Genomic DNA, 23,317 nt, shown 5'->3' on the forward strand with positions numbered 1-23,317 from the left:
AGCGCGTCACAAAGTTTTATTGGTGAAAAGGTGCTGGCTAAAAGCGTAGTTTTCTGACCTTAGAACCATTTCGATGTCCCCAGACCTTTTACACGTGTTCACTAACTCAGTTAAAATTAGATATATGCCTCGGACCGGATATTACGTGCATATTATACGTGAATGAATGCGGTAACTTTGAACCTCTGTGTCTCCGTAATGGATAATGATATTAAAAAGCCGGCCGGTGTGGCCGTGCGGTTCTAGGCGCTTCGGTCTGGAACCGCGTGACCGCTACGGTCGCAGGTTCGAATCCTGCCTCGGGCATGGATGTGTGTGATGTCTTTAGGTGAGTTAGGTTTGAGTAGTTCTAAGTTCTAGGGGACTGATGACCTGAGACTTGAGACCCGTAGTGCTCAGAGCCATTTGAGCCAAGAAAATTACGTACAAATGAGATTTGCCAGGAAATTGGAAATAATATTTATCAAAAACCAAAAATAGAATATTACGCGTAGTTGGAAATTAAGAAATCCGGAGCGGTTACTGAAATCATCGAATCTGTTTGCTCGCAGCGTGTTTCCGTGTACGGTCTTGTAAGTTTATGACAAGGACTAATTGTGTACTGTGCAATTCCTTTATTTACAAATATATAATAATTTAATGCGCGAATTAACATAAATGCGTGAGGAAGAGGATGAGATGAAGCATCGTTTAGCCGAGGATGGCCTTGGTGTGCAGGGGAGCAGCGTAGGCGGCAGGGGCGGCGTACGCAGGGGCGGCGTATGCGACGGGGGCGGCCACCTTCGCGTACGCTGGGGCGGCGTAGGCGACCGGGGCAGCCACCTTGGCGACGGCGGGGGCGGCGACGACAGCCTTGGCGGCCACCACGGGCTCGCGGTGCACGACGGCGTTGAAGCCGTTCACTGGGTCGGCCGTGTACTCGACGGTGCGGCGGGAGCCGTCGGGTTCGACCAGGCTGTAGCTGCCCTGCACCACGTCGCCGTTGCGTGTCTCCTGCTGGCCCTTGGAGTCGCCGGTCAGCGCGTCCTGGATGTCGTACGCGTAGCTGTACTGAGGGTTCGGGTCGTAGTCGTCGACGACGGCAGCCTTGGCGACGACGGGCGCGGCGCGGGCGACGGCGACGGCCGGGGCGGCGTAGGCGGGGGCGGCGTAGGCGGGGGCGGCGTAGGCGGGGGCGGCGTAGGCGTGGGCGGCGAGTGGCGCTCCGGGTGCGACGACGGCGGGGGCTCCCAGCAGACCCGCGCTCGCCACGGACAGCGCTCCGGCAAGGACCAACAGCTGCAATCAACGACACTCTCTCACTCTCCGCTTAATTAATGCGTGCCCTAAACTTTTTCGGCTTGTCCCTTTCCTCCTCGGACGCCATTTACAATGGAGGAGGCAGATTCTTACCACCTTTTATCTCAACTGCTAGATATTTAAAAGCGAATTTATACAGTATATTTAGGGAGACGATCACAGTCTTTCACCCATCTACATTTACATCTAGATACGCAGGGACCTCAGAAAGTACACTACTGGCAATTAAAATTGCTACCCCACGAAGATGACGTGCTACAGACGCGAAATTTAACCGACAGGAAGAAAATGCTGTGATATGCAAATGATTAGCTTCTCAGAGCATTCACACAAGGTTGGCGTCGGTGGCGACACCTACAATGTGCTGACATGAGGAAAGTTTCCAACCGATTTCTCATACACAAACAGCAGTTGACCGGCGTTGCCTGGTGAAACGTTGTTGTGATGCCTCGTGTAAGGAGGAGAAATGCGTACCATCACGTTTCCGACTTTGATAAAGGTCGTATTGTAGCCTATCGTGATTGCTGTTTATCGTATCGCGACATTGCTGCTCGTGTTGGTCGAGATCCAATGACTGTTAGCCGAATATGGAATCGGTGGGCTCAGGAGGGTAATACGGAAAGCCGTGCTGGATCCTAACGGCCTCGTATCACTAGCAGTCGAGATGACAGGCATCTTATCCTCATGGCTGTGACGGATCGTGCAGCCACGTCTCGATCTCTGAGTCAAACGATGGGGACGTTAGCAAGACAACAACCATCTGCACGAACAGTTCGACGACGTTTGCAGCAGCATGGACTATCAGCTCGGAGACCGTGGCTGCGGTTACCCTTGACGCCGCATTACAGACAGGAGCGCCTGCGATGGTGTACTCAACGACGAACCTGGGTGCACGAATCGCAAAACATCATTTTTTCGGATGAATCCAGGTTCTGTTTACAGCATCACGATGGTCGCATCCGTGTTGGGCGACATCGCGGTGAACGCACATTGGAAGCGTGTATTCGTCATCGCCATACTGGCGTATCACCCGGCGTGATGGTATGGGGTGCCATTGGTTACACGTCTCGGACACCTCTTGTTCGCATTTACGCCACTTTGAACAGTGGACGTTATATTTCAGATGTTTTACGACCCGTGGCTCTACTCTTCATTCGATCCCTGCGAAACCCTACATTTCAGCAGGATAATGCACGACCGCATGTTGCAGGTCCTGTACGGGGTTTTCTGGAAACAGAAAATGTTCGACTGCTGCCCTGGCCAGCACATTCTCCAGATCTCTCACCAATTGAAAACGTCTGGTCAATGGTGGCCGAGTAACTGGCTCGTCACAATACGCCAGTCACTATTCTTGATGAACTGTGGTATCGTGTTGAAGCTGTATGGGCAGCTGTACATGTACACACCATCCAAGCTCTGTTTTGACTCTATGCCCAGGTGTATCAAGGCCGTTATTACGGCCAGAGGTGGTTGTTCTGGGTACTGATTTCTCAGGATCTATGCACTCAAATTGCGTGAAAATGTAATCACATGTCAGTTCTAGTATAATATATTTGTCCAATGAATACCCGTTTATCATCTGCATTTCTTCTTGGTGTAGCAATTTTAATGGCCTGTAGTGTAAGTTACGTCTGTCGTCCCAAGTTAAGACCATAGCTCAAAGAGCATGGCGCGCCGCCAGAAGAGAGTACGTACACCGGGTTTCCTGCAGACGCAGTTCTGGTGCGGTACGGATAACAGGTGCGTCACGGGTTGCGAGTGAAATAGCACAGCAATTGGAAACGTACTGCAAAATTGAAGTTCTAGGTGCAGTTCGATTCTTGTGGCAAAATCTCTAAATTTTGTGGGAATTCCTCGTGAAATTCTGTCACTATATGGACTAAATGTGATGTCTTGTACAGCCGTAGTGAAATCGTGCCAACAGTTTGACCGAGACCGCACAGACAAGGTTGAAACTGATCGGGAAGTCCAGACCTCGGTCTGTTCGGCAAACTGGAAGAACATTTGGGAGGAAAGAGATTTTTCAACGATGGCGAAGCTAAGACAGCAGTTTGCGAATGGCTCGGTGAGCAAGGAGTGGATTTCTGCCGTTCGAGAAACTGAACGATTGGTAGAACGTTCCGACCGTTATTTACAGAGACTTGGTGACTATATTGAAAAATGATCTCACGTATCTGTGTCACTATGAAGTATAATGCAGACTGCTACAATAATGAGTAAGTTACTTTTTGAAGTCTCTCGGTCCATATTCAGCCAGTCACTATACGGCGCATGGCGGAAGGTAACTTGCACCATTGTTAGTCATTCCTTTTTCCGTTTCACTCGTGTATGGAGCTTGGAAAACACCACAGTCTACTTGCTTTCGCAGGAGCTCTGAGTTTTCTCGTCTTGCATTTACGTTCATTACGCGTGATGTATGTTGGTGGCAGAAGCATCGTTCTGTTACTGTTGCCAAGCTCACAGGCCTCTACAACGTCGAGGAGACGTTATGTACGTCCTCGACGTTACATTCTAGTCTACAGGAACTTGGAGGCTGTTTCAATCGAAGCTTCAGGCGAGCCAAACAAACAGTGGGTTATTGGAGGTTCTAATGTGTTTAAGGATGTCACTTCGACATTTCTGTGCTTCTCGATGCTGTATTTGGAAGAAGTATTGGGATGACTGTGTCTATTGGTGCAAGCAATCATGCAGATTATGGTGGTCTTGAAGCTTTCGAAGATATTAATATAATAGCATGGGACACATTGGACATATCTAATGAATTTAATCTATTTTTTCTGAGATATCTGTTATATACTGGGTGTTTTAAAAACATTCGCCCGATTTCACAAGACAATATTGTCTACATGAATGAAGACGGGAAAATCTTGAGGCGAATTTTAACTTTTGCATCAAAACTGAACTTTATTTTGGAGCCAGTTGCAAGTTTCCATTTGGTGTGGCTGTCGGTAGATCTCTCACTAATGAAGCTAGTTCGCTCACCCGCTCGCTCGTTCATTACCCAATGTGCGTTCGATTGGAAGGAAACTACCTTATATACTCTAATCTACAGCTACATTGATACTATGGACGCATAGACCAGATGTGGCTTAAATTCGAAGAAAGAGAATCGGCGACAGCTAAGAGATTTATATACCAAATAAATTAATAAGAGATGATATTGATCCCCCATGGTACACAAAAAGGGTCAGAACCCTGTTGTAGAAGCCACGAGAAAAGTATGCCAAATTAAAATAATGCAAAGTCCCCAAGATTGGTAAAGTTTTACAGAAGGAGATCAAATCCGACTGAAAAATGATTTAGACAAATTATCTGTATTGTGTGAAAAGTGGCAATGAAAAGTGTGAGGTCAGCCACATAAATACTAAAAGAAATTCAGTAAATTTCGGTTACACGATAAATCATGCAACTGTAAAGGCTGTCAGCTCAACTAAATATCTAGGTATACTAGTTACGAGCAACTTAATTTGGAACGATCACATATATAAAGTTGTGCGAAAGGCGAAAAATATTGCGGTTTATTGGCAGAATACTTAGAAAATGCAACAGGTCTGCTGAAGAGACTGCTTACACTACGCTTGACCGTCCTCTGCTAGAGTATTACTGAGCGAAATGAGATCCTTACCGGCTAGGAATGACGGAGGACATCGAAAAAGTTCAAAGAAAGGGAGTTTGTTTTCGTTTTGTATTTTCACGAAATAGGGGAGCTGAGGTGGCGATCGTTAAAAGAATAGTGTTTTTCGTTGCTGTGAGATCTTTTCACTCTCAATCTGCGATATTCTCCTTCGAATGCGAAAATGTTTTGTTGATACCCACTCGCATAAGGAGAAATGATCATCGTAATAAAATAAGGGAAATAGGAGCTCGCGCGGAAAGATTTAAGTGTTCGTTTGTCCCGTGCGCTGTTAAAGAGTGGAACGGTAGAGAAATAATGTGAAAGTGGTTCGATGAATCCTCTACCTAGCAGTTAGGCCTGAATTACAGAATAACCATGAAGACGCAGATGTAGGCACATGTAAAAAAGTATGCCAAGACATGTACATGCATGTAAAAGATACGCGCTTGTAAATTTGGATAGTTATTTTGGAAGTCACAGCTTTGTAGTCCTATTCGTAATTTAAAATTGTACTCCAACTTTCAGTCCGCCTGCTTAGCCGGGTGGTAACGTGCTTGCCTCCCATGCAAGCGGGCTCGGGTTCGATTCCCGGATGGGTTGGAGATTTTCTCCGCTCATGGAGTGGATGTTGTGTTGTTCTCATCATCGTTTCATCCTCATCACCGGCACGCAAGCCGCCCAATGTGGCGTCGACTGAAATAAGACTTGCTTTGCACTCGGCGGCCGAACTTCCCCGGACAGCACCTCCCGGCCAACAATACCATACCATCATTCCATTTTCCAAGTTTCTGTATGGATTCATGTAGATGATATATTCTTGTGAAATGGGATGTATCTCTTTGAGACAGCCTTCTAACTGAAACAACTCCTGCAGTAAAAATCTAAAATCCTTCGTCTATTGCCCCAGCCCAACTTCATCAAGTTTCATAAGGCTTGAACAACACTTCTAATGAACCAAACCCTTCAGAGTCCTTACTATATAAGCTAGTGGTATATGAAATTAAATCCGAAAATGCGCACGCTCTTATAAAGCAAGGTTAAATCTACGGAAATAAGCAATCGTGGCGGCAACATGGGAGACCTTCTCCTCCCAGTTTCAAGGGGAAAAAAACACGTCGGCTATTGTTAGTTCTCAATGAAAGGCTTCATGTATGCCTAAGAAAGATGAAAATTTGTGATGAAATCAAGTGTATTCGCTAACAGTTTTATTGTCAGACCTCTTTCGACCTTCGGACTAGAACAGTTTTACCGAGCGAGGTGATGCAGTGGATAGCTCACTGGACTCGCATTCGGGAGGACGACGGATCAAACCTGCGTCCGGTAAGCCTGATTTAGGTTTTCCGTGATTTCCCTAAATCGCTTCAGGCAAATGCCGGGATGGTTCCCTTTCCTATCCTTCCCCAAACAGGTGGGACGGATGAGCTCGCTGGTGGATTCCCTCCCCCAAATTAACCAACCAATCAACTAGAGCAGTTTTCTTCTCAGCTGTTAAACCCGATGCTTCACTCTGTCTTAGCCTACTGATTAGCAAACTCTGTGTCTCTTGGTGATCAAATTGTTATATTACCTTTATTTGCCTCCTAGGAAGCTTGTTTTTCTAATACTGTGTATGGAACTCCTTAAAGAAACTGTAACTATTTGATGAATTGCGCCTTATATGCACACTATCGTATTACGTAGCTTATTTTATCATGGTGTGTGGAATGTTGTCAGACTGGAAGACAGGGGAATAAGCTACTGCAATGACCGATCGTATTGTATTAGTACATGCTTCACCTAGAATTCCAAAAAGATATTATTTGTTTATTATTCTGACCTGTAAAGCTATGTTTTCCTTATGTAATGTCGCGAGAGACTGTGCGATCTGTGTCAAAATGACAGAATCCTAGAAATTTGATCTGACACAATAAGCTTCATTCCGACCATATTTTAGCTTACTCGAGACTGGTCGATTAGAGATTTAACGTAGACATTTCAGAGTAAATAAATAGCACTTCGTTGAAGCAATAGTCTGAAAATAGGCATCTAACAGTCATAAGTGTATGAAAATAACCCCATAAATTAGAAACGGGACAGTAACTTAGGTTCTGTTATACTCTCCGATGCAAATTGTCTTACCTCCTACTCACTCTGTAATTCTCAACAGCGATGACTTACGTCAGAATCAAATAAAATTTCGAAGCTGATTGATGGATTGAACGATTTAGAACGATTATCACAATTCTGGCAGAACTGTATTCTTATTCAACTGTGTGTTAATTCTGGAACATCTGTTACTACAATGCTCTTTAGATTTCTAATCGCATCAGCTTACTTCGGCTGTCTTTAGATCTCTTGCCTGTGAGAAACTACCTTTTCCAAAGCAGTACCATCTACAATACATTATGATTTGCTTCATAGGGACAATGCCTTTTACGTAATTATGTCGTTGTTTTCGAACTAGTATGGGAGGTTCGAGATATGTTCAAACGATGATGGTTTAAGTTCTTTCATTCTTTGTTGACGATAGATAAATATAACGTTCTGTGTATACATTCTGATACGTTGATGCACCGAACAGCGAAGTTAACAGAGTAGCAGTTATGCGATTTCGAATACAGTCGTAATAACGTGAAAGAAATATTAGAAGAGGCAAACGTTTCATTGTCTTTCATTTTGCATTTGTCATTCTGATTATATAAGTGAAGTTAATCTGTAAATGCTCACCTTCTATTGGCTAATGCTTTGTATAACAACAGTAGACAAGCAAATACACATTCGTGAAACTTCTGGCATTCTCCATTAGTTCATTTATTTACGAGATTAAATGTAGGAGTAACTGCTAACATAATAAATAAGGACTATTAACAGTACTTTAGTGACGTTTTACTTAAAATTATTTCCGGCTCGTGTGTTGACATACACTATATTTATAATTTTTAAAGAAAATTTCGTTGTAGATCACATAAACTACTTCTCCATATTCCGGTGTATTAGGAATTTACATATCAAAAAAATTTCTGTATCATATCTGATTGCGACTGAAAGTTTGATTGAGCTTCTGACAAGGAGAGTAATTAACATAAATTTTGTACATTGATAGTAAGAAAAAGAGGCCTGTGAAAAACCTGAAAAACACGCCGGAAAGAAGTAGTTGTCTTTCATCCACCGTCCTGTCAAGTGGAATGTAATTTAAGAAGGACGCATTTCATTTACATTCGTCACCGTGGTCAAACAATAAGCGCGAGAAAGTCGTTAACTGCTACCAAAATCAGTGTCACTTTACAGCCGAGTGCACGCTATCAGGAAACTTTCTGCAAATATATAATTGTTCGGGGCACTAGGGTTCGAACTGCGTTCCAGAACCAGCACCCATAATTTAAAACCAGTTATAGTTACACTGCAAATTCTATGCAAACTGAAAACAGACTCTTGGGCTGTAGCTCGTACATTTTCTACCGTATAGTCTACCTCTTTCCAAAGGGGCTAGCTGTGTGAACACTGTGCAGGAGATGCTGTAAACTTAGAATGCATAAATAAGAGGCGACAGATTGAAGCTTTGCCCATGAAACGTGCTCTATGGCCTCAGTCTGAGTGGGAGATGCCCGTGGAACTCCCTTGACCGAGATTGAAACCTGATCCGGTGTATAGCTTTAATCTGCCAGAGTTTCATTACCACTGCATAGCAATTTAGGTATAACGTTGACGACGAGGGCGCAACCATTTCGGTGAGTCCTGGTGCATAGACGCCCCAAGTAATTAACGGGAAGATCACGACAGCTGTAGGCCTCGACTAACCGACCGTGGAGAGACGACTGTTACAAGATGGCTGCAATACTACTGTTGGACAGACTCCAAGAAAAAAGTGCAATCTGCTACGGGAAGAGAAATAAGCACAACGTAAGAGCGAGAGTGCTGCTTACCGTGACTGCCATTGTGGTGGATGTGAACTGACTGTTGGCTTCTCTGGACCCGGGTGGGTCTTATATACCTGGCCGGACGTCCAGTTGATGTAATCGGGCGCTCTTTCAAAATTGACCACGCCTGCGTGGCCGGCAGCTGAGCTCAGTGCGTCTACGCGTTACAGCGATCTATTTGGAGTGACCCCGGCTTCAGCCCCGGGGCGTGACCGAAATCGGCGCCCCGCTTCTGTCGAAAGCCGGCCGGCCGCGGTTACACCACAGCATCCAATGTCGCTTTCACCGCCTTATCTTACACGCCCTCCGCTTTGCGTCTCGGCGCAGACATCTCTTATTGTCCATAGCGTGTCCCTGCGTTCATTCATCATTACTTGACACATTACACTGAGGCGAAATATTGACCTTCGCAGAAGAAATACGTTACTACGCACCGTTATTTCGTGACGCCAACGAGGAGAAAACAGTGTTTGCAGCTTATAATATTAAAAGCACTACGAAACTAGGATTTCTTTTATGTTTCATCGCCACTATTGTTATCTTCGTTAGTAATTTTCATTTCAGACATCTGTGAAAGCCCTGTTTGATGTGATCTGCGTTTTAGGGAAATGTCAGCAATTTGTATCAGAGATACAGTATGTGTCAGATTGTCTTTTCGAGAGATTTGATTTAATAGGTTTATCTTGACGCTCACAGAGTCTGAATACATTGAGCCTAGATGCATCGAACACTGAATAATGAGAAAGAAGGGCGTTAAGTCTCAACTGGAAGAAAAATTTAATGTAATGTTGGCATTTATACCGGGGTTACAGGTAAGTGATTAAATACTTACAAGCAATTGTTGATGTAATTTATAAGATTGGCAAACAAGCGTTAATTAGACCTTATTTACCAATCGATAAATTAAATGCCAATTAACAGTCGGAATACTTGTATATTTTGCCATATTACCAGTCTGTTTGTGCGCCCTCTGAGGCGGACAAATTTATTGTCGGTATTCCAAATATTTCTCTAGATAATTTAATTACATCTGCACAATGACGTTGAAGTGCCTCGTTAAAATAATGTAGCACAGGCAAAGGACATATCACTGAATACGAATTTTTTAAAACAGTATTGTGCAGTAAGGTAATATTAAGTGGACACCAATATAAGCGAATGGATTACATGGTAAATAAGTAAATAATCTTTGTATATAACTTGTCCTACGACGGCTTTCAACTGCTGGCATGCCACTGTTGATTGTTGAAATGTCCAATTTTCCCTTTGACGAAGAATTTCTAACATGAAAAACTTTCACCAGCGTTCCCTCGCTACATTTCAGACTTCTGCAGATTACATTAAAAAATGACAGAAAAGGCTAACAAATGTGCAACTGACCGTACTGACAAAAGCCGTATTTTTATAAAGCTGGAGAGAACTTAAAGTGAAACAAGCTGCTTTAGAACAATACGTAAGATAAAGGAGGATGGATTGTAAAAAACTCTGTCGAAATGACATTCATCTTAAGCTTTGAGCAGATATTCTACTGACCATATGTAGAAATAAGGTCTGCCAAATTTCAGAGAATCAGAACGCAGTACGTTCGATACCAGTTGGATGTAGAGTCTAGTTGGTTCTAAATATGTCTCCAAGTGCTTTTACTAACCCCTCTAGCTGCTATTCAAATGAACAAGAAGGGTGAGTTTCCAGTGGGACCGGAAGGAATTTGATGAATGTTACACGGTCCACATTGCATATGTTATTATTGCGACTACACAGAACTGGAGGAACACCCTCGCATAGACCAATGATTTAAAGAAAGTAATGCTATAAACTTTAAATTACTTTTTTGCCCACTAATATGTTTGACTGTGGATGGAACGGTTCAAGGCAAGAAATAGAGGACAACACCTGAATTGTCCTACGTGACGTTGTCGAGTTCATTGGCACAGCAAAAGGAAGCTTGCTATACGAGTCAACCACAATCAACCAACGAGTCTATATGCACACGTTGCCGTGGTAATTACGACTTAGGCCAAGCAGAGAGTTTTGTGGCGGAGCGGACTGATTTTCCGCACATGCGTGACACTGTGACGCCATCTGTTCTATTTGGGTGTCCATCGCTGCCAAGTACAGTGTCGACGCGCTAACTGTTTCTTACGAACAATCCCCCGGTGTCCTTGGTGAAGTAACTGTAACACTTCTTTTTGCAAAGCGTTAGGGATCAACACACGTTACTGTCCACTGTCATTTTGAACAAGAATCAAGCCTTTCTGTACAGCGAAGCTACGCCGACGTGCAAAGTGTCGGCCCACTACAGAGTTCGTTATGCTATGCAAGGAACGAGGCCAAGATGTGCGAATGCATGTGAGCAAAATGTTCAAATCTGAATCAGCCTCCGTGGTCTGCGCAATTTCCCTGTAGTTCAGCAGAAAAGATTGAAGCGATTCAGAATCCTGAGCATCAATGTGACATCAAGATGCAGCAGAAGCGTCAAAGTCTGTATCAGGGCCAATCGGAAGACGTGACGGTGCGTCCGCATTACTATGTTGAGCTGTCGAACGACACACAATCTCGTACTGGTACTGAGGCAACAACAAAACCCATCTTGCAATTTTTGGGCAGTTTGTACAGGAACCGATTTCATCGGATGAAACAAGGTCTTCAAATGCTTGTGATCCGTTACTAAGTAGAATTTTCTGCCATACAAGCAGTGGTGGAATTTGGTGACACCATACACAATAGCCAGTGCCTCTTTCTCTGTTTGTGGATAATTGCACTGAACTTTTGATGCGAAAGCAATAGACCTGTCTTTATCACCAATTCTGTGTGAAAGCACTACAACAACCGGTTTGTCAGGATCAAAGTGAACCAAGCATCGATCACTGAGCAATGCATCTTTAAGTTTTTGAAAAGCTTCTTGGCTCTCATCTGTCCAAACAAAGGGGACATTTTTGTGATGCAAGAGAGCTGCGATTTGTGCAGCATTCGGTATGAATCGAATGTAATAGTCCATTTTCCGTAAGACTGACTGCAATTCTGTGACATTGGGAGGAACTGGCAGGTCACGTGTGGCTAACAAATGTGACTGGAGAGGATGTACACCTTGACTTGTTTATGAAATGACCAAGACACTGCAACTCAGGTTTAAAAAAATCCATTTGTCCAGTCTACACTTTAGTCCTGCATCAGATAACACACAAAACAAAGCTCGCAAGTTGGCAATGTGTTCTTCAGGTCTATGACCTGTTGCGACAATATCGTCCAAATAGTTTGAACAGTTTTTTACTTGAACAGTCAACTGTTCCAAATACCGTTGGAAAATGGCGGGTGCGGGAGCACTGCCAAAAGGCAAACGCAAATATTTAAATAAGCCAAATGTGTGATCACAACACACACTTTTTGAGATTCTTCATATAGTGGTATTCGAAGATATGCGTTGCGCAAAGCAATTTTTGAAAGTAACGACCAGTGCCTAATTTGTGCATGATATCCTCTGGATGTGGCAATGGATAAGTATCAATCACAGCCTGTGGGTTGCCTGTAGACTTAAAGTCAACACAAAGGAGAATGCGACCTGGGGAGCAAAACCAATTGACTTGCCCATTAACTAGCTTGTATGGGCACAATAGCTCCGTTATTTTGCAATTCCTTAAGTTCAGCAGTGACTTTGTCCCGTACTGCAATGGGAACAGTTCTGGCCCGGCAAAATTTCGTCGGAGAATTGTCCTTCAGAGTAATGGGTACAACAAAATTGTTACCCTTGCCTGAACCTGTAGAAAAGAGTTAGGGGAATTCTTTTAGCAAGCTAGCTACAGTGTCTTGTCCATGGAATGCAGACACTGACAACACATTGTCCTGAATTTTAAAGCCAAACAAATCAAATGAATCAAGACCAAATATGTTCTCACAGTCACGTGATTTTAATACCGTGAAAGTCATTGTTCGCGTGTGCGAACGATACATGGCAGGCAACGTATATTCTCCGAGAATGGGAATGTCTTATCCATTTTAAGCTGTCAGTTGCATGCTAGTTTGAGACAGGCATGGAGAACCTAAAAGTTCATACATGTGACGATTTAGCAATGTGACAGAGGCATCCGTAGCTAAATGAAATTTCACATGTTTCCTGCACAAAAGCAAATGAAAAAAATTTTTTTTGGACTGGCGTAGCACTGAAGAAACTGCTCGCTTGCTAGTTTTTCTAATGCCTGCAGCAGACTTGAAATATACTGCCTTAATGACATGGGCCTTGTGACTAGATTTTTGTGCGTGACCAGAATTCTTATGTTTGGTCAGTTGTGAACATACAGACTGTACGTGTTCTTTCTTGCCACACGCATTACACCTGACTTGTCAGGAGGGTGGTCTTGGCGCCTACACTGTGAATAATACTAAGGGAAAGACTTAATTTTGTTTGCCTGTGTAGCCGCTTGTGTAGCAAGCTGCTTATGTTGCATGGAGCGTTGTTTACTCGGTGTGGCGAGCACAAGCTGCCACTGCCAAATGGGCCGGTCGCGAACAAGGGACTCTACCCGGAAAATAGCTGTCTGCTCAAATTTATCGGCTGACAGGGTACCTGAATCGTACTGATCTAGTATTTGCATTCTCTGCTGACACGATGGATCGGACAGTTTCAAAATCTGTTCTCTGAGTTTGAGATAAGGTACATTGTACACGAGCACATCATGCAACATAACATCTGAATATAAAGCACCACAAGCACATTTGAATTTGCATTTCCTCGTCATACCCTGCAAATTTGTTACCCACTCATGATAAGTTTGTTCTGGCCTTTTTTGCAATTGAAGAACTGATATCTAGCTGCTACCACATTCACTTGTTGGTCTTAATAGTTAGTTAGCAAAGCTACAACCTGATAATACGAAAGTACACTCAGAGTGGCGTTAGGATATAACTTCTGGATAAGTCAGAACATTGCACTTCCTAAAGTGGACAAGAAATATGCTAGTTTCACAGTACCTGGTAGGTTGTGAGGAATGACATGTAGATGTTTGCTGAGCCTGAAACTGAAACACCTGCATTAGCTGTGTTGCATCTAACGCAGGATAAGAGACTTTTAAAGCAGGTAAACACTCCTGCAAAGTAAAGACAAGAGAGAATTAAGGCGCCAGAAAAACACAAAAGAAAATTCCGTGGCCGCCAGGCACTAGGCTCTTCTTATAACTCGTCGCTAAATGTCGTATCCTGTCCACTCATCTAATATAGCGTGCCTAGGAAGCTGTTTTTTTTCGGATAGCAAGACAACAATTCAAGCAAATCATATTAATGGAGTTTATTAGAGTGAATTAAATCGACAATACTTTGCGTTTTCACAAAGAGGTCTCGCAAACAATTGGCGACATGCCAATAAGCAATGTCCTTTGGTATATACAATTTCAATGCAAGCAAAACACAACAGTTCTGAAGTCATGGCTAAAGCGTTTGGATGACAGTTTGTCTTCTTGTGCTCCCACAGTTAGGTGGAGTGGCACTTATATTCTCTTTGTATAGGGACCGCTCCTGTCGTGGTGTCGTCCTAGTCAGCATACTCTTGGCTGACGTCATCTCAGAGCCCTCTCTGCTGTAACGTTCCAGCCCAACGTGCTGGCGCTTGATGTTACACTGGAACAAGAAATGTAACCCTTCCGCAAATTGCTGCAGATTTCAGTGCTGATCCATCAACAAGTGTCAATGTGCGAACCATTCAATGAAACATCATTGATATGGACTTTCGGAGCCAAATACCCACTCATGTACCTTTGATGACTGCATGACACAAAGGTTTACGCCTCACTTCGGCCCGTCCTCACCAACATTGGACTTTTGCTGACTGGAAACATGTTGCCTGGTCGGAAGAGTCTCGTTTCAAATTGTATCAAGCGGATGAACGTGTATGGGTATGGAGACAATCTCATGAATCCATGGACCCTGCATGTCAGTAGGGGACTGTTCTAGCTGGTGGAGGCTCTGTAATGGTGTGGGGTACGTGGAGTTGGAGCTGATACATCTAGGGGTTGGGTTGTTTGTGGGAAGAGACCAAACTGCGAGGTCATCGGTCTCGTCGGATCAGGGAAGGATGGGGAAGGAATTCGGCCGTGCCCTTTCAGAGGAACCATCCCGGCATTTGCCTGGAGCGATTTAGGGAAATCACGGAAAACCTAAATCAGGATGGCCGGACGCGGGATTGAACCGTCGTCCTCCCGAATGCGAGTCCAGTGTGATATATCTAGATATGACTCTGACAGGTGATATGTACGTAAGCATCCTGCCGGATCACCTGTATCCATTCAGGTCCATTGTGCATTCCAATGGACTTGGGCAGTTCTAGAAGGACAGTGCGACACCACACACGTCCAGAATTGCTACAGAGTGGCTCCAGTAACACTGTTATGAGTTTAAACACTTCCACTTGCCACCAAACTCCCCAGACATGAACATTATTGAGCATATCTGGGATGCTTTGCAATGTGCTGTTCAGAAGGGATCTGTACCCCCTCGTACTCTTACGGATTTATGGACTACCCTGCAGGATTCGTGGTGTCAATTCCCTCCAGCACTGCCTCAGACATTAATCGAGTCCATGCCATATCGTGTTGCGGCACTTCTGCTTGGTCGCAGTGGCCCTACACGATATTAGGCAAGTGTACCAGTTTCTTTGGCTCTTCAGTGTATTTACGCAGTTGACATATCTCTCAGCCTTTACAGTATCTGCATCTGTTAAGACATGTCACACTGTATGCGATGAATGTTTATCATAAGTGAAAGGCGAGGAGAAAGGTCTCCAACAAAATCGCTTCGTTCGCATGGCTGTGGTTTACATATACCTTAATCTGTTACTGCTAATTACATAAGTACGAGGGCAGTTCAATAAGTAATGCAACACATTTTTTTTTCTCGGCCAATTTTGGTTGAAAAAACCGGAAATTTCTTGTGGAATATTTTCAAACATTCCCGCTTCGTCTCGTATACTTTCATTGACTTCCGGCTGGTGGCAGCGCTATACGGAGCTGTTAAAATGGCGTCTGTAACGGATGTGCGTTGCAAACAACGGGCAGTGATCGAGTTTCTTTTGGCGGAAAACCAGGGCATCTCAGATATTCATAGGCACTTGCAGAATGTCTACGGTGATCTGGCAGTGGACAAAAGCACGGTGAGTCGTTGGGCAAAGCGTGTGTCATCATCGCCGCAAGGTCAAACAAGACTGTCTGATCTCCCGCGTGCGGGCCGGCCGTGCACAGCTGTGACTCCTGCAATGGCGGAGCGTGCGAACACACTCGTTCGAGATGATCGATGGATCACCATCAAACAACTCAGTGCTCAACTTGACATCTCTGTTGGTAGTGCTGTCACAATTGTTCACCAGTTGGGATATTCAAAGGTTTGTTTCCGCTGGGCCCCTCGTTGTCTAACCGAACACCATAAAGAGGAAAGGAGAACCATCTGTGCGGAATTGCTTGCTCGTCATGTGGCTGAGGGTGACAATTTCTTGTCAAAGATTGTTACAGGCGATGAAACATGGGTTCATCACTTCGAACCTGAAACAAAACGGCAATCAATGGAGTGGCGCCACACCCACTCCCCTACCAAGAAAAAGTTTAAAGCCATACCCTCAGCCGGTAAAGTCATGGTTACAGTCTTCTGGGACGCTGAAGGGGTTATTCTGTTCGATGTCCTTCCCCATGGTCAAACGATCAACTCTGAAGTGTATTGTGCTACTCTTCAGAAATTGAAGAAACGACTTCAGTGTGTTCGTAGGCACAAAAATCTGAACGAACTTCTCCTTCTTCATGACAACGCAAGACCTCACACAAGTCTTGGCACCCGAGAGGAGCTCACAAAACTTCAGTGGACTGTTCTTCCTCATGCACCCTACAGCCTCGATCTCGCACCGTCGGATTTCCATATGTTTGGCCCAATGAAGGACGCAATCCGTGGGAGGCACTACGTGGATGATGAAGAAGTTATTGATGCAGTACGACGTTGGCTCCGACATCGACCAGTGGAATGGTACCGTGCAGGCATACAGGCCCTCATTTCAAGGTGGCGTAAGGCCATAGCATTGAATGGAGATTATGTTGAAAAATAGTATTGTGTAGCTAAAAGATTGGGGAATAACCCGGTGTATTTCAATGCTGAATAAAAGAACCCCTGTTTCAGAAAAAAATGTGTTGCATTACTTATTGAACTGCCCTCGTATTATACCTCTACAAATTACAAGGGTTGGGAAAAGGTACTGAAACACTGCCTGAATTTCAGGTTGCACAATTGTATTTGATCACTAACGGCACCTGTGCAATGTCCTCAATACGTTGCAAGACGTAGTCGTGGTCGGAACACAGTTACGTGTAGTTGTGAGTACATTATGTCAGAGCTAAATAAAGTCGAACGTGGGCTAATTGTTGGTTCCGTACCCATGGAAGCCGAAGCGTTTGATGTTCCGAGAGGCACTGTGTCGAAGACATATGCCACATAGAGGAAAAGTGGAAAAAGTCACAACCCGGACGAAAGGATGTGTTGCGTGATCGTGGCAGACGATCATTGCAAATACTATCAGCTCAAAAAATAAAAAATAAAATAAAAATAAACGAAGGGAGCTCCAGGAGATTGCAGGAAGAGCTGGAATTTCAAAACCACTCATTAGTGATGCAAACACCCGTAACGGGGAAATGTTGTCCTAAGTCAACAAATCTAGACTATGGAGCACTGGAAGAGAGCCATTTGGTCAGATGATTCTTATTTCACAATGAAAGGCGATCATGCTTTGTAGTGCTCGCAGAAAATACCATTGGGTTTCTATGACATTAACATTGGGTTTCTGTGATATCGTTTAGTTAACAGTAATTCAGCCACAATGTAATTTAAAAGTTGAAATTTATTCCTTACAGACAACTTAATTGAAATAGTTGTAGATGTTCTATCTGGAGCTACACACGAAAAATTGTGCTGGACCTTTTTATCACTTATGGTCACCCTACTGCTTAGGCTATCTGAGCATGCTTCCCAGACCAAGCCAAACTTACATATGTCACACGCCTACCTATTTCTTTTCATCAGCAGGAAATCTGGGTTTGAGTCCCAGTTCGGCACAAATTTTCATGTATTGCTCCAGTTCGTATATCTATACCTGTTACAGTTAAGTTGAATCGCAGAAATAAACTTAAGTATTTGAAACTTCAGTGCGTAGTCATATATATATATATATATATATATATATATATACTTCAGTGCGTAGTCATATATATATATATATATATATATATATATATATATATATATATATATAAGGCAAAACGGGCCCATGATAAAAATGTCAGTGATAGTCTATGACTTATCCTTGTCTTGGTTCTAAAACCTACATGGGAATCACGAGATGTGCGAGTGTGCGTAAATGAATTAATAATCTACGAGAAGAAATAGCTACGTCTGTGGCATATGGAAGATTGGGTCAGTCTGTGGGGCATGCTCAGCTAGCGTAAGTGGCATTATACCTCCCAGAGAGCTACGGAGGGGTCATGCGCCAGACCTCCGCGACCGGGGCACGTGTCGTGCGTTATGTTTACTTTGGCTGCTGCTTAGTGCCGTCTTCCTTATAGATCTATATGGTGCACAACTATACAAAACCACTTTATGTTTCACCTTTTGTTCAGGCTTCACCCGACCCAATCCCGTATCCTATTGTTGGAAGTGCAGACTTGCTGTTTGGAATATGTCGGTCGCTTGTGTTATGTGGGCGGTTGAGACTGTGATTTCTGACGTGTCTGCCAAGCCAATTTATTGCGAGAGCGAGCGAATGACAGTGTTTAAGAATTGCCTAGAGAGGTAGTGCTTCGATCAGGTGTTGTAAGCTGATGTTCTGGTAATTTTGCCCTTAGTTAGCTGCAGTAATTGTACTGTTTTGATTCTGTGGTGTCACCGCCAGACACCACACTTGCTAGGTGGTAGCCTTTAAATCGGCCGCGGTCCGTTAGTATATGTCGGACCCGCATGTCGCCACTATCAGTGATTGCAGACCGAGCGCCGCCACACGGCAGGTCTAGAGAGACTTCCTAGCACTCGCCCCAGTTGTACCACCGACTTTGCTAGCGATGTTTCACTGACAAAATACGCTCTCATTTGCCGAGACGATAGTTAGCATAGCCTTCAGCTACGTCATTTGCTACGACCTAGCAAGGGCGCCAGTACCAGTTACTATTGATACTGTAATAATGTACCGGCAAGACCGACGTTCTTCATTAACGGATTAAAGTTAAGTATCCCACCAGCTACGTCCGTTTTTTCTAAATTCTAATTTCCTTGTCCTGTTCCAGACCTCACGCCAGCTTCCTCTTGTAACCCGGTGTTGGCTCTCCTGCCAACCCACAACAGATTCCACAGAAACTGATGTTTTTTTTTAATGTACTGTCTACGTTACATGCCGCCGGTTGCATTGCCTTTCAGAATCCGTTATTGTTTAAATCTGCGAGTATTTCAACTGATATTGTAACATGTTATTGTCGTATGGCTGGTACTGAATTTTTTCCGGTGAACATATTAGTTCAAATGGTTCAAATGGCTCTGAGCACTATGGGACTTAACTTCTAAGGTCATCAGTCCCCTAGAACTTAGAACTACTTAAACCTAACTAACCTAAGGACATCACACACATTCATGCCCGAGGCAGGATTCGAACCTGCGACCGTAGCGATCATGTCGTTCCAGACTGTAGCGCCTGGAACCGCTCTGACACTCCGGCCGGCAACATTTTAGTCGTGAATTATGATGTAAGCTATATATGTCTATGAGGATTGATTGTTTACCAGTCTACATGTGTAATGGAACCAGGTGGATGTTAATAGCAGCCATGTTCAGCAAGACTGTGGGACTTAAAATCGGAACCAGTGAAGAATTTATGAATGGCAGGCTCCATGTGGTTCCCAAGTTGTGCAGCGACCGTACACCATAAAATTACCAAATATGCAGCAACCAGTCACAAATTCATGTCACTGGAAACTGTTTTGTTGTCACCTGTGATGTCATTTCATGGTTATTTTACAAAAATAAATGTAAAAAAATTGGTATTTGTAACTGAACTCAATCAATCGGACCCAAACTAGAATCCTACAGCATAGTACGTCCACAATGGGTGATACTGTTAACGCAATCTCAGAATCCACATTTATTGCCTGTGAACAGACGGAACATTGGTTAGCACTACCACCGCAGTAAACACGGGTGAGGGGAGCACTAAAAGACAAAACACTAGAAGTGAAGTAACAGGTGCGGTTGTCCTCTGAGTGCAAGGGGCTAACGTTCGCTCAAATTTCCCCCCTGATCAAGAAGGTAATATTGGGTGTGGACTTCATGCAACAGCATGACACTGTGATAGTAGTGAGTAAACGAGAAATTTATCTTGATGTTGGAAGACGATACGTTGCATTCTGTTTCAACGGAATAGAGCCAAGCAGTAGCGCTCCACCACAATCTAAGTGATCACAACATCCCCACAGAAGGTGGTTTTCGAGGGCGCGTCTGCCTCTCTCCCTGTGACGCTCCAACGAGAAGCAAACCGGAGTCTACACAACATGAAGAGATACTCCATAAGATATAAGTAAATATTCCAGAAGAGAGGCGTGAAGAACCAAAGAATATTTCTGTAGAATATGTGGAAGTACACTCCTGGAAATGGAAAAAAGAACACATTGACACCGGTGTGTCAGACCCACCATACTTGCTCCGGACACTGCGAGAGGGCTGTACAAGCAATGATCACACGCACGGCACAGCGGACACACCAGGAACCGCGGTGTTGGCCGTCGAATGGCGCTAGCTGCGCAGCATTTGTGCACCGCCGCCGTCAGTGTCAGCCAGTTTGCCGTGGCATACGGAGCTCCATCGCAGTCTTTAACACTGGTAGCATGCCGCGACAGCGTGGACGTGAACCGTATGTGCAGTTGACGGACTTTGAGCGAGGGCGTATAGTGGGCATGCGGGAGGCCGGGTGGACGTACCGCCGAATTGCTCAACACGAGGGGCGTGAGGTCTCCACAGTACATCGATGTTGTCGCCAGTGGTCGGCGGAAGGTGCACGTGCCCGTCGACCTGGGACCGGACCGCAGCGACGCACGGATGCACGCCAAGACCGTAGGATCCTACGCAGTGCCGTAAGGGACCGCACCGCCACTTCCCAGAAAATTAGGGACACTGTTGCTCCTGGGGTATCGGCGAGGACCATTCGCAACCGTCTCCATGAAGCTGGGCTACGGTCCCGCACACCGTTAGGCCGTCTTCTGCTCACGCCCCAACATCGTGCAGCCCGCCTCCAGTGGTGTCGCGACAGGCGTGAATGGAGGGACGAATGGAGACGTGTCGTCTTCAGCGATGAGAGTCGCTTCTGCCTTGGTGCCAATGATGGTCGTATGCGTGTTTGGCGCCGTGCAGGTGAGCGCCACAATCAGGACTGCATACGACCGAGGCACACAGGGCCAACACCCGGCATCATGGTGTGGGGAGCGATCTCCTACACTGGCCGTACACCACTGGTGATCGTCGAGGGGACACTGAATAGTGCACGGTACATCCAAACCGTCATCGAACCCATCGTTCTACCATTTCTAGACCGGCAAGGGAACTTGCTGTTCCAACAGGACAATGCACGTCCGCATGTATCCCGTGCCACCCAACGTGCTCTAGAAGGTGTAAGTCAACTACCCTGGCCAGCAAGATCTGTCCCCCATTGAGCATGTTTGGGACTGGATGAAACGTCGTCTCACGCGGTCTGCACGTCCAGCACGAACGCTGGTCCAACTGAGGCGCCAGGTGGAAATGGCATGGCAAGCCGTTCCACAGGACTACATCCAGCATCTGTACGATCGTCTCCATGGGAGAATAGCAGCCTGCATTGCTGCGAAAGGTGGATATACACTGTATTAGTGCCGACATTGTGCATGCTCTGTTGCCTGTGTCTATGTGCCTGTGGTTCTGTCAGTGTGATCATGTGATGTATCTGACCCCAGGAATGTGTCAATAAAGTTTCCCCTTCCTGGGACAATGAATTCACGGTGTTCTTATTTCAATTTCCAGGAGTGTATTTCCAAGATACAGAATATTCCAGAAGAGAGGCGTGAAGAACCAAAGAATATTTCTGTAGAATATGTGGAAGTACTTCCTAGCAAAATGGGTACTTTTAAAAACCAGAGTAACTACTGTTAACTTCTGTCACCTCTGTATCAATTAAAAGTTTTAAATTATAATGTTCAATAACCCTCCCTGTAGGATTATAATGTAGTAATTCCCCAATCACTACGCCCACACGAGTCGTACGGGTTTGATCTCACATTCATGTACGTGCCAGTACTAGACTGGTGGCTGGTCTGTCCTGTCCAGTGTCACTGTCACACCGCCACAGCTCATCGGAAGACCAGTCACAAAAAGTTATTATTATCTTTGCTTTCATGGCCTCCGTAAATTGTGTCGTGTGAATGTAGCACCATTAAACTTTTCTTCTTGTTTAATAATTTGTTTCTTAGACATAAGCTCATAGTAAGGACCCGCTAGGTTAGCCGAGAGCGCTAATGCGCTGCTTCCTGGACTCGGGTAGGCGCGCTGGCCCTGGATCGAATCCGCCCGGTGGATTAACGACGGAGGCCGGAGTGCCGGCCATCCTGGATGTGGTTTTCAGGCGGTTTTCCACATCCCACTAGGTTAATACTGGGCTGGTCCCCACGTCCCGCCTCAGTTACACGGCTCGCAGACATCTGGACACGTTCACACTATTCCATGGATTACACTAGATGCAGACTAATTCCGTCCCGGGGGTTACAGGGTGGCGGCAGAAAGGGCATCCGGCCACCCCTTGAATTAACCTTGCCAAATCCGAGTAACCTTGCCGATCCTGCGTCACTGCGGGAAACAGGCACACGCAAAAGAAAAGAAAAGAAAAGAACATAAGCGCACAGTAAGATCAAAATCTGGACTTTTGTAAAGGTAGAGGGATGTAAAAAGTATAATTACTGTAAAGTATTGTAATAGTGTCGACATTTTCGATCCTCATTCTGAGGCTAGGGCAGGGAGGCGAAGGGCCCCGTGCCATACTGCCAGTGCTCGGTCTCTCTCTTACTGATCTTGGAACGCTTCAGATCAGTCTCTGAGAGACTGGAGTTTTCCGCGATGCCTCTCCATATGTAGGACCTCTGTATCCCTTATTTCCAATACATCGCATTGGTGTCAATTGGGCCTTCATATTATTACCACTAAATTCACAGCCTATCCTGTCGCCTACACACCTAGCGTGTCTGTTCTGTACACAAGCAGAAGATCGTGGACAAAATCACAAACATTGCAAAAGCGACGATAAGGAGCCAGTAGAGAAATGCCAAGAACGCCAAGCAGCGATTTTCCTATATGTACCACAAAGTATTTATAAGGAATCACAGTTTGTTCTGCCTGCAAAGTGAAAAGTTAGTCATGCATTCTGCGATTTGCATTTTCTTAATACAGTGCGTTGACCCTCTCGCTGCTTACGTCAGACCGGCTGCTGCAGCTT

The 23,317-nt window shown here is 44.9% G+C and overlaps 1 protein-coding gene across 1 annotated transcript in view; it reads right to left on the reverse strand.

The window, feature by feature from the left end:
• Positions 1-665: 665 nt before the first annotated feature.
• Positions 666-23,317, reverse strand: part of LOC124555936 (cuticle protein-like) — a 54,204-nt gene continuing 31,552 nt past the window's right edge. Inside the window, exon 3 of the mRNA XM_047129987.1 lies at positions 666-1,278. Within this exon, the coding sequence (XP_046985943.1) occupies positions 691-1,278 (588 nt within the window). The 3' untranslated portion in view covers positions 666-690. The remainder of the gene's footprint in view (positions 1,279-23,317) is intronic.

Source organism: Schistocerca americana, chromosome X, assembly GCF_021461395.2.
Source record: "Schistocerca americana isolate TAMUIC-IGC-003095 chromosome X, iqSchAmer2.1, whole genome shotgun sequence".
Classification (NCBI taxonomy): Eukaryota; Metazoa; Arthropoda; class Insecta; order Orthoptera; family Acrididae; genus Schistocerca; species Schistocerca americana.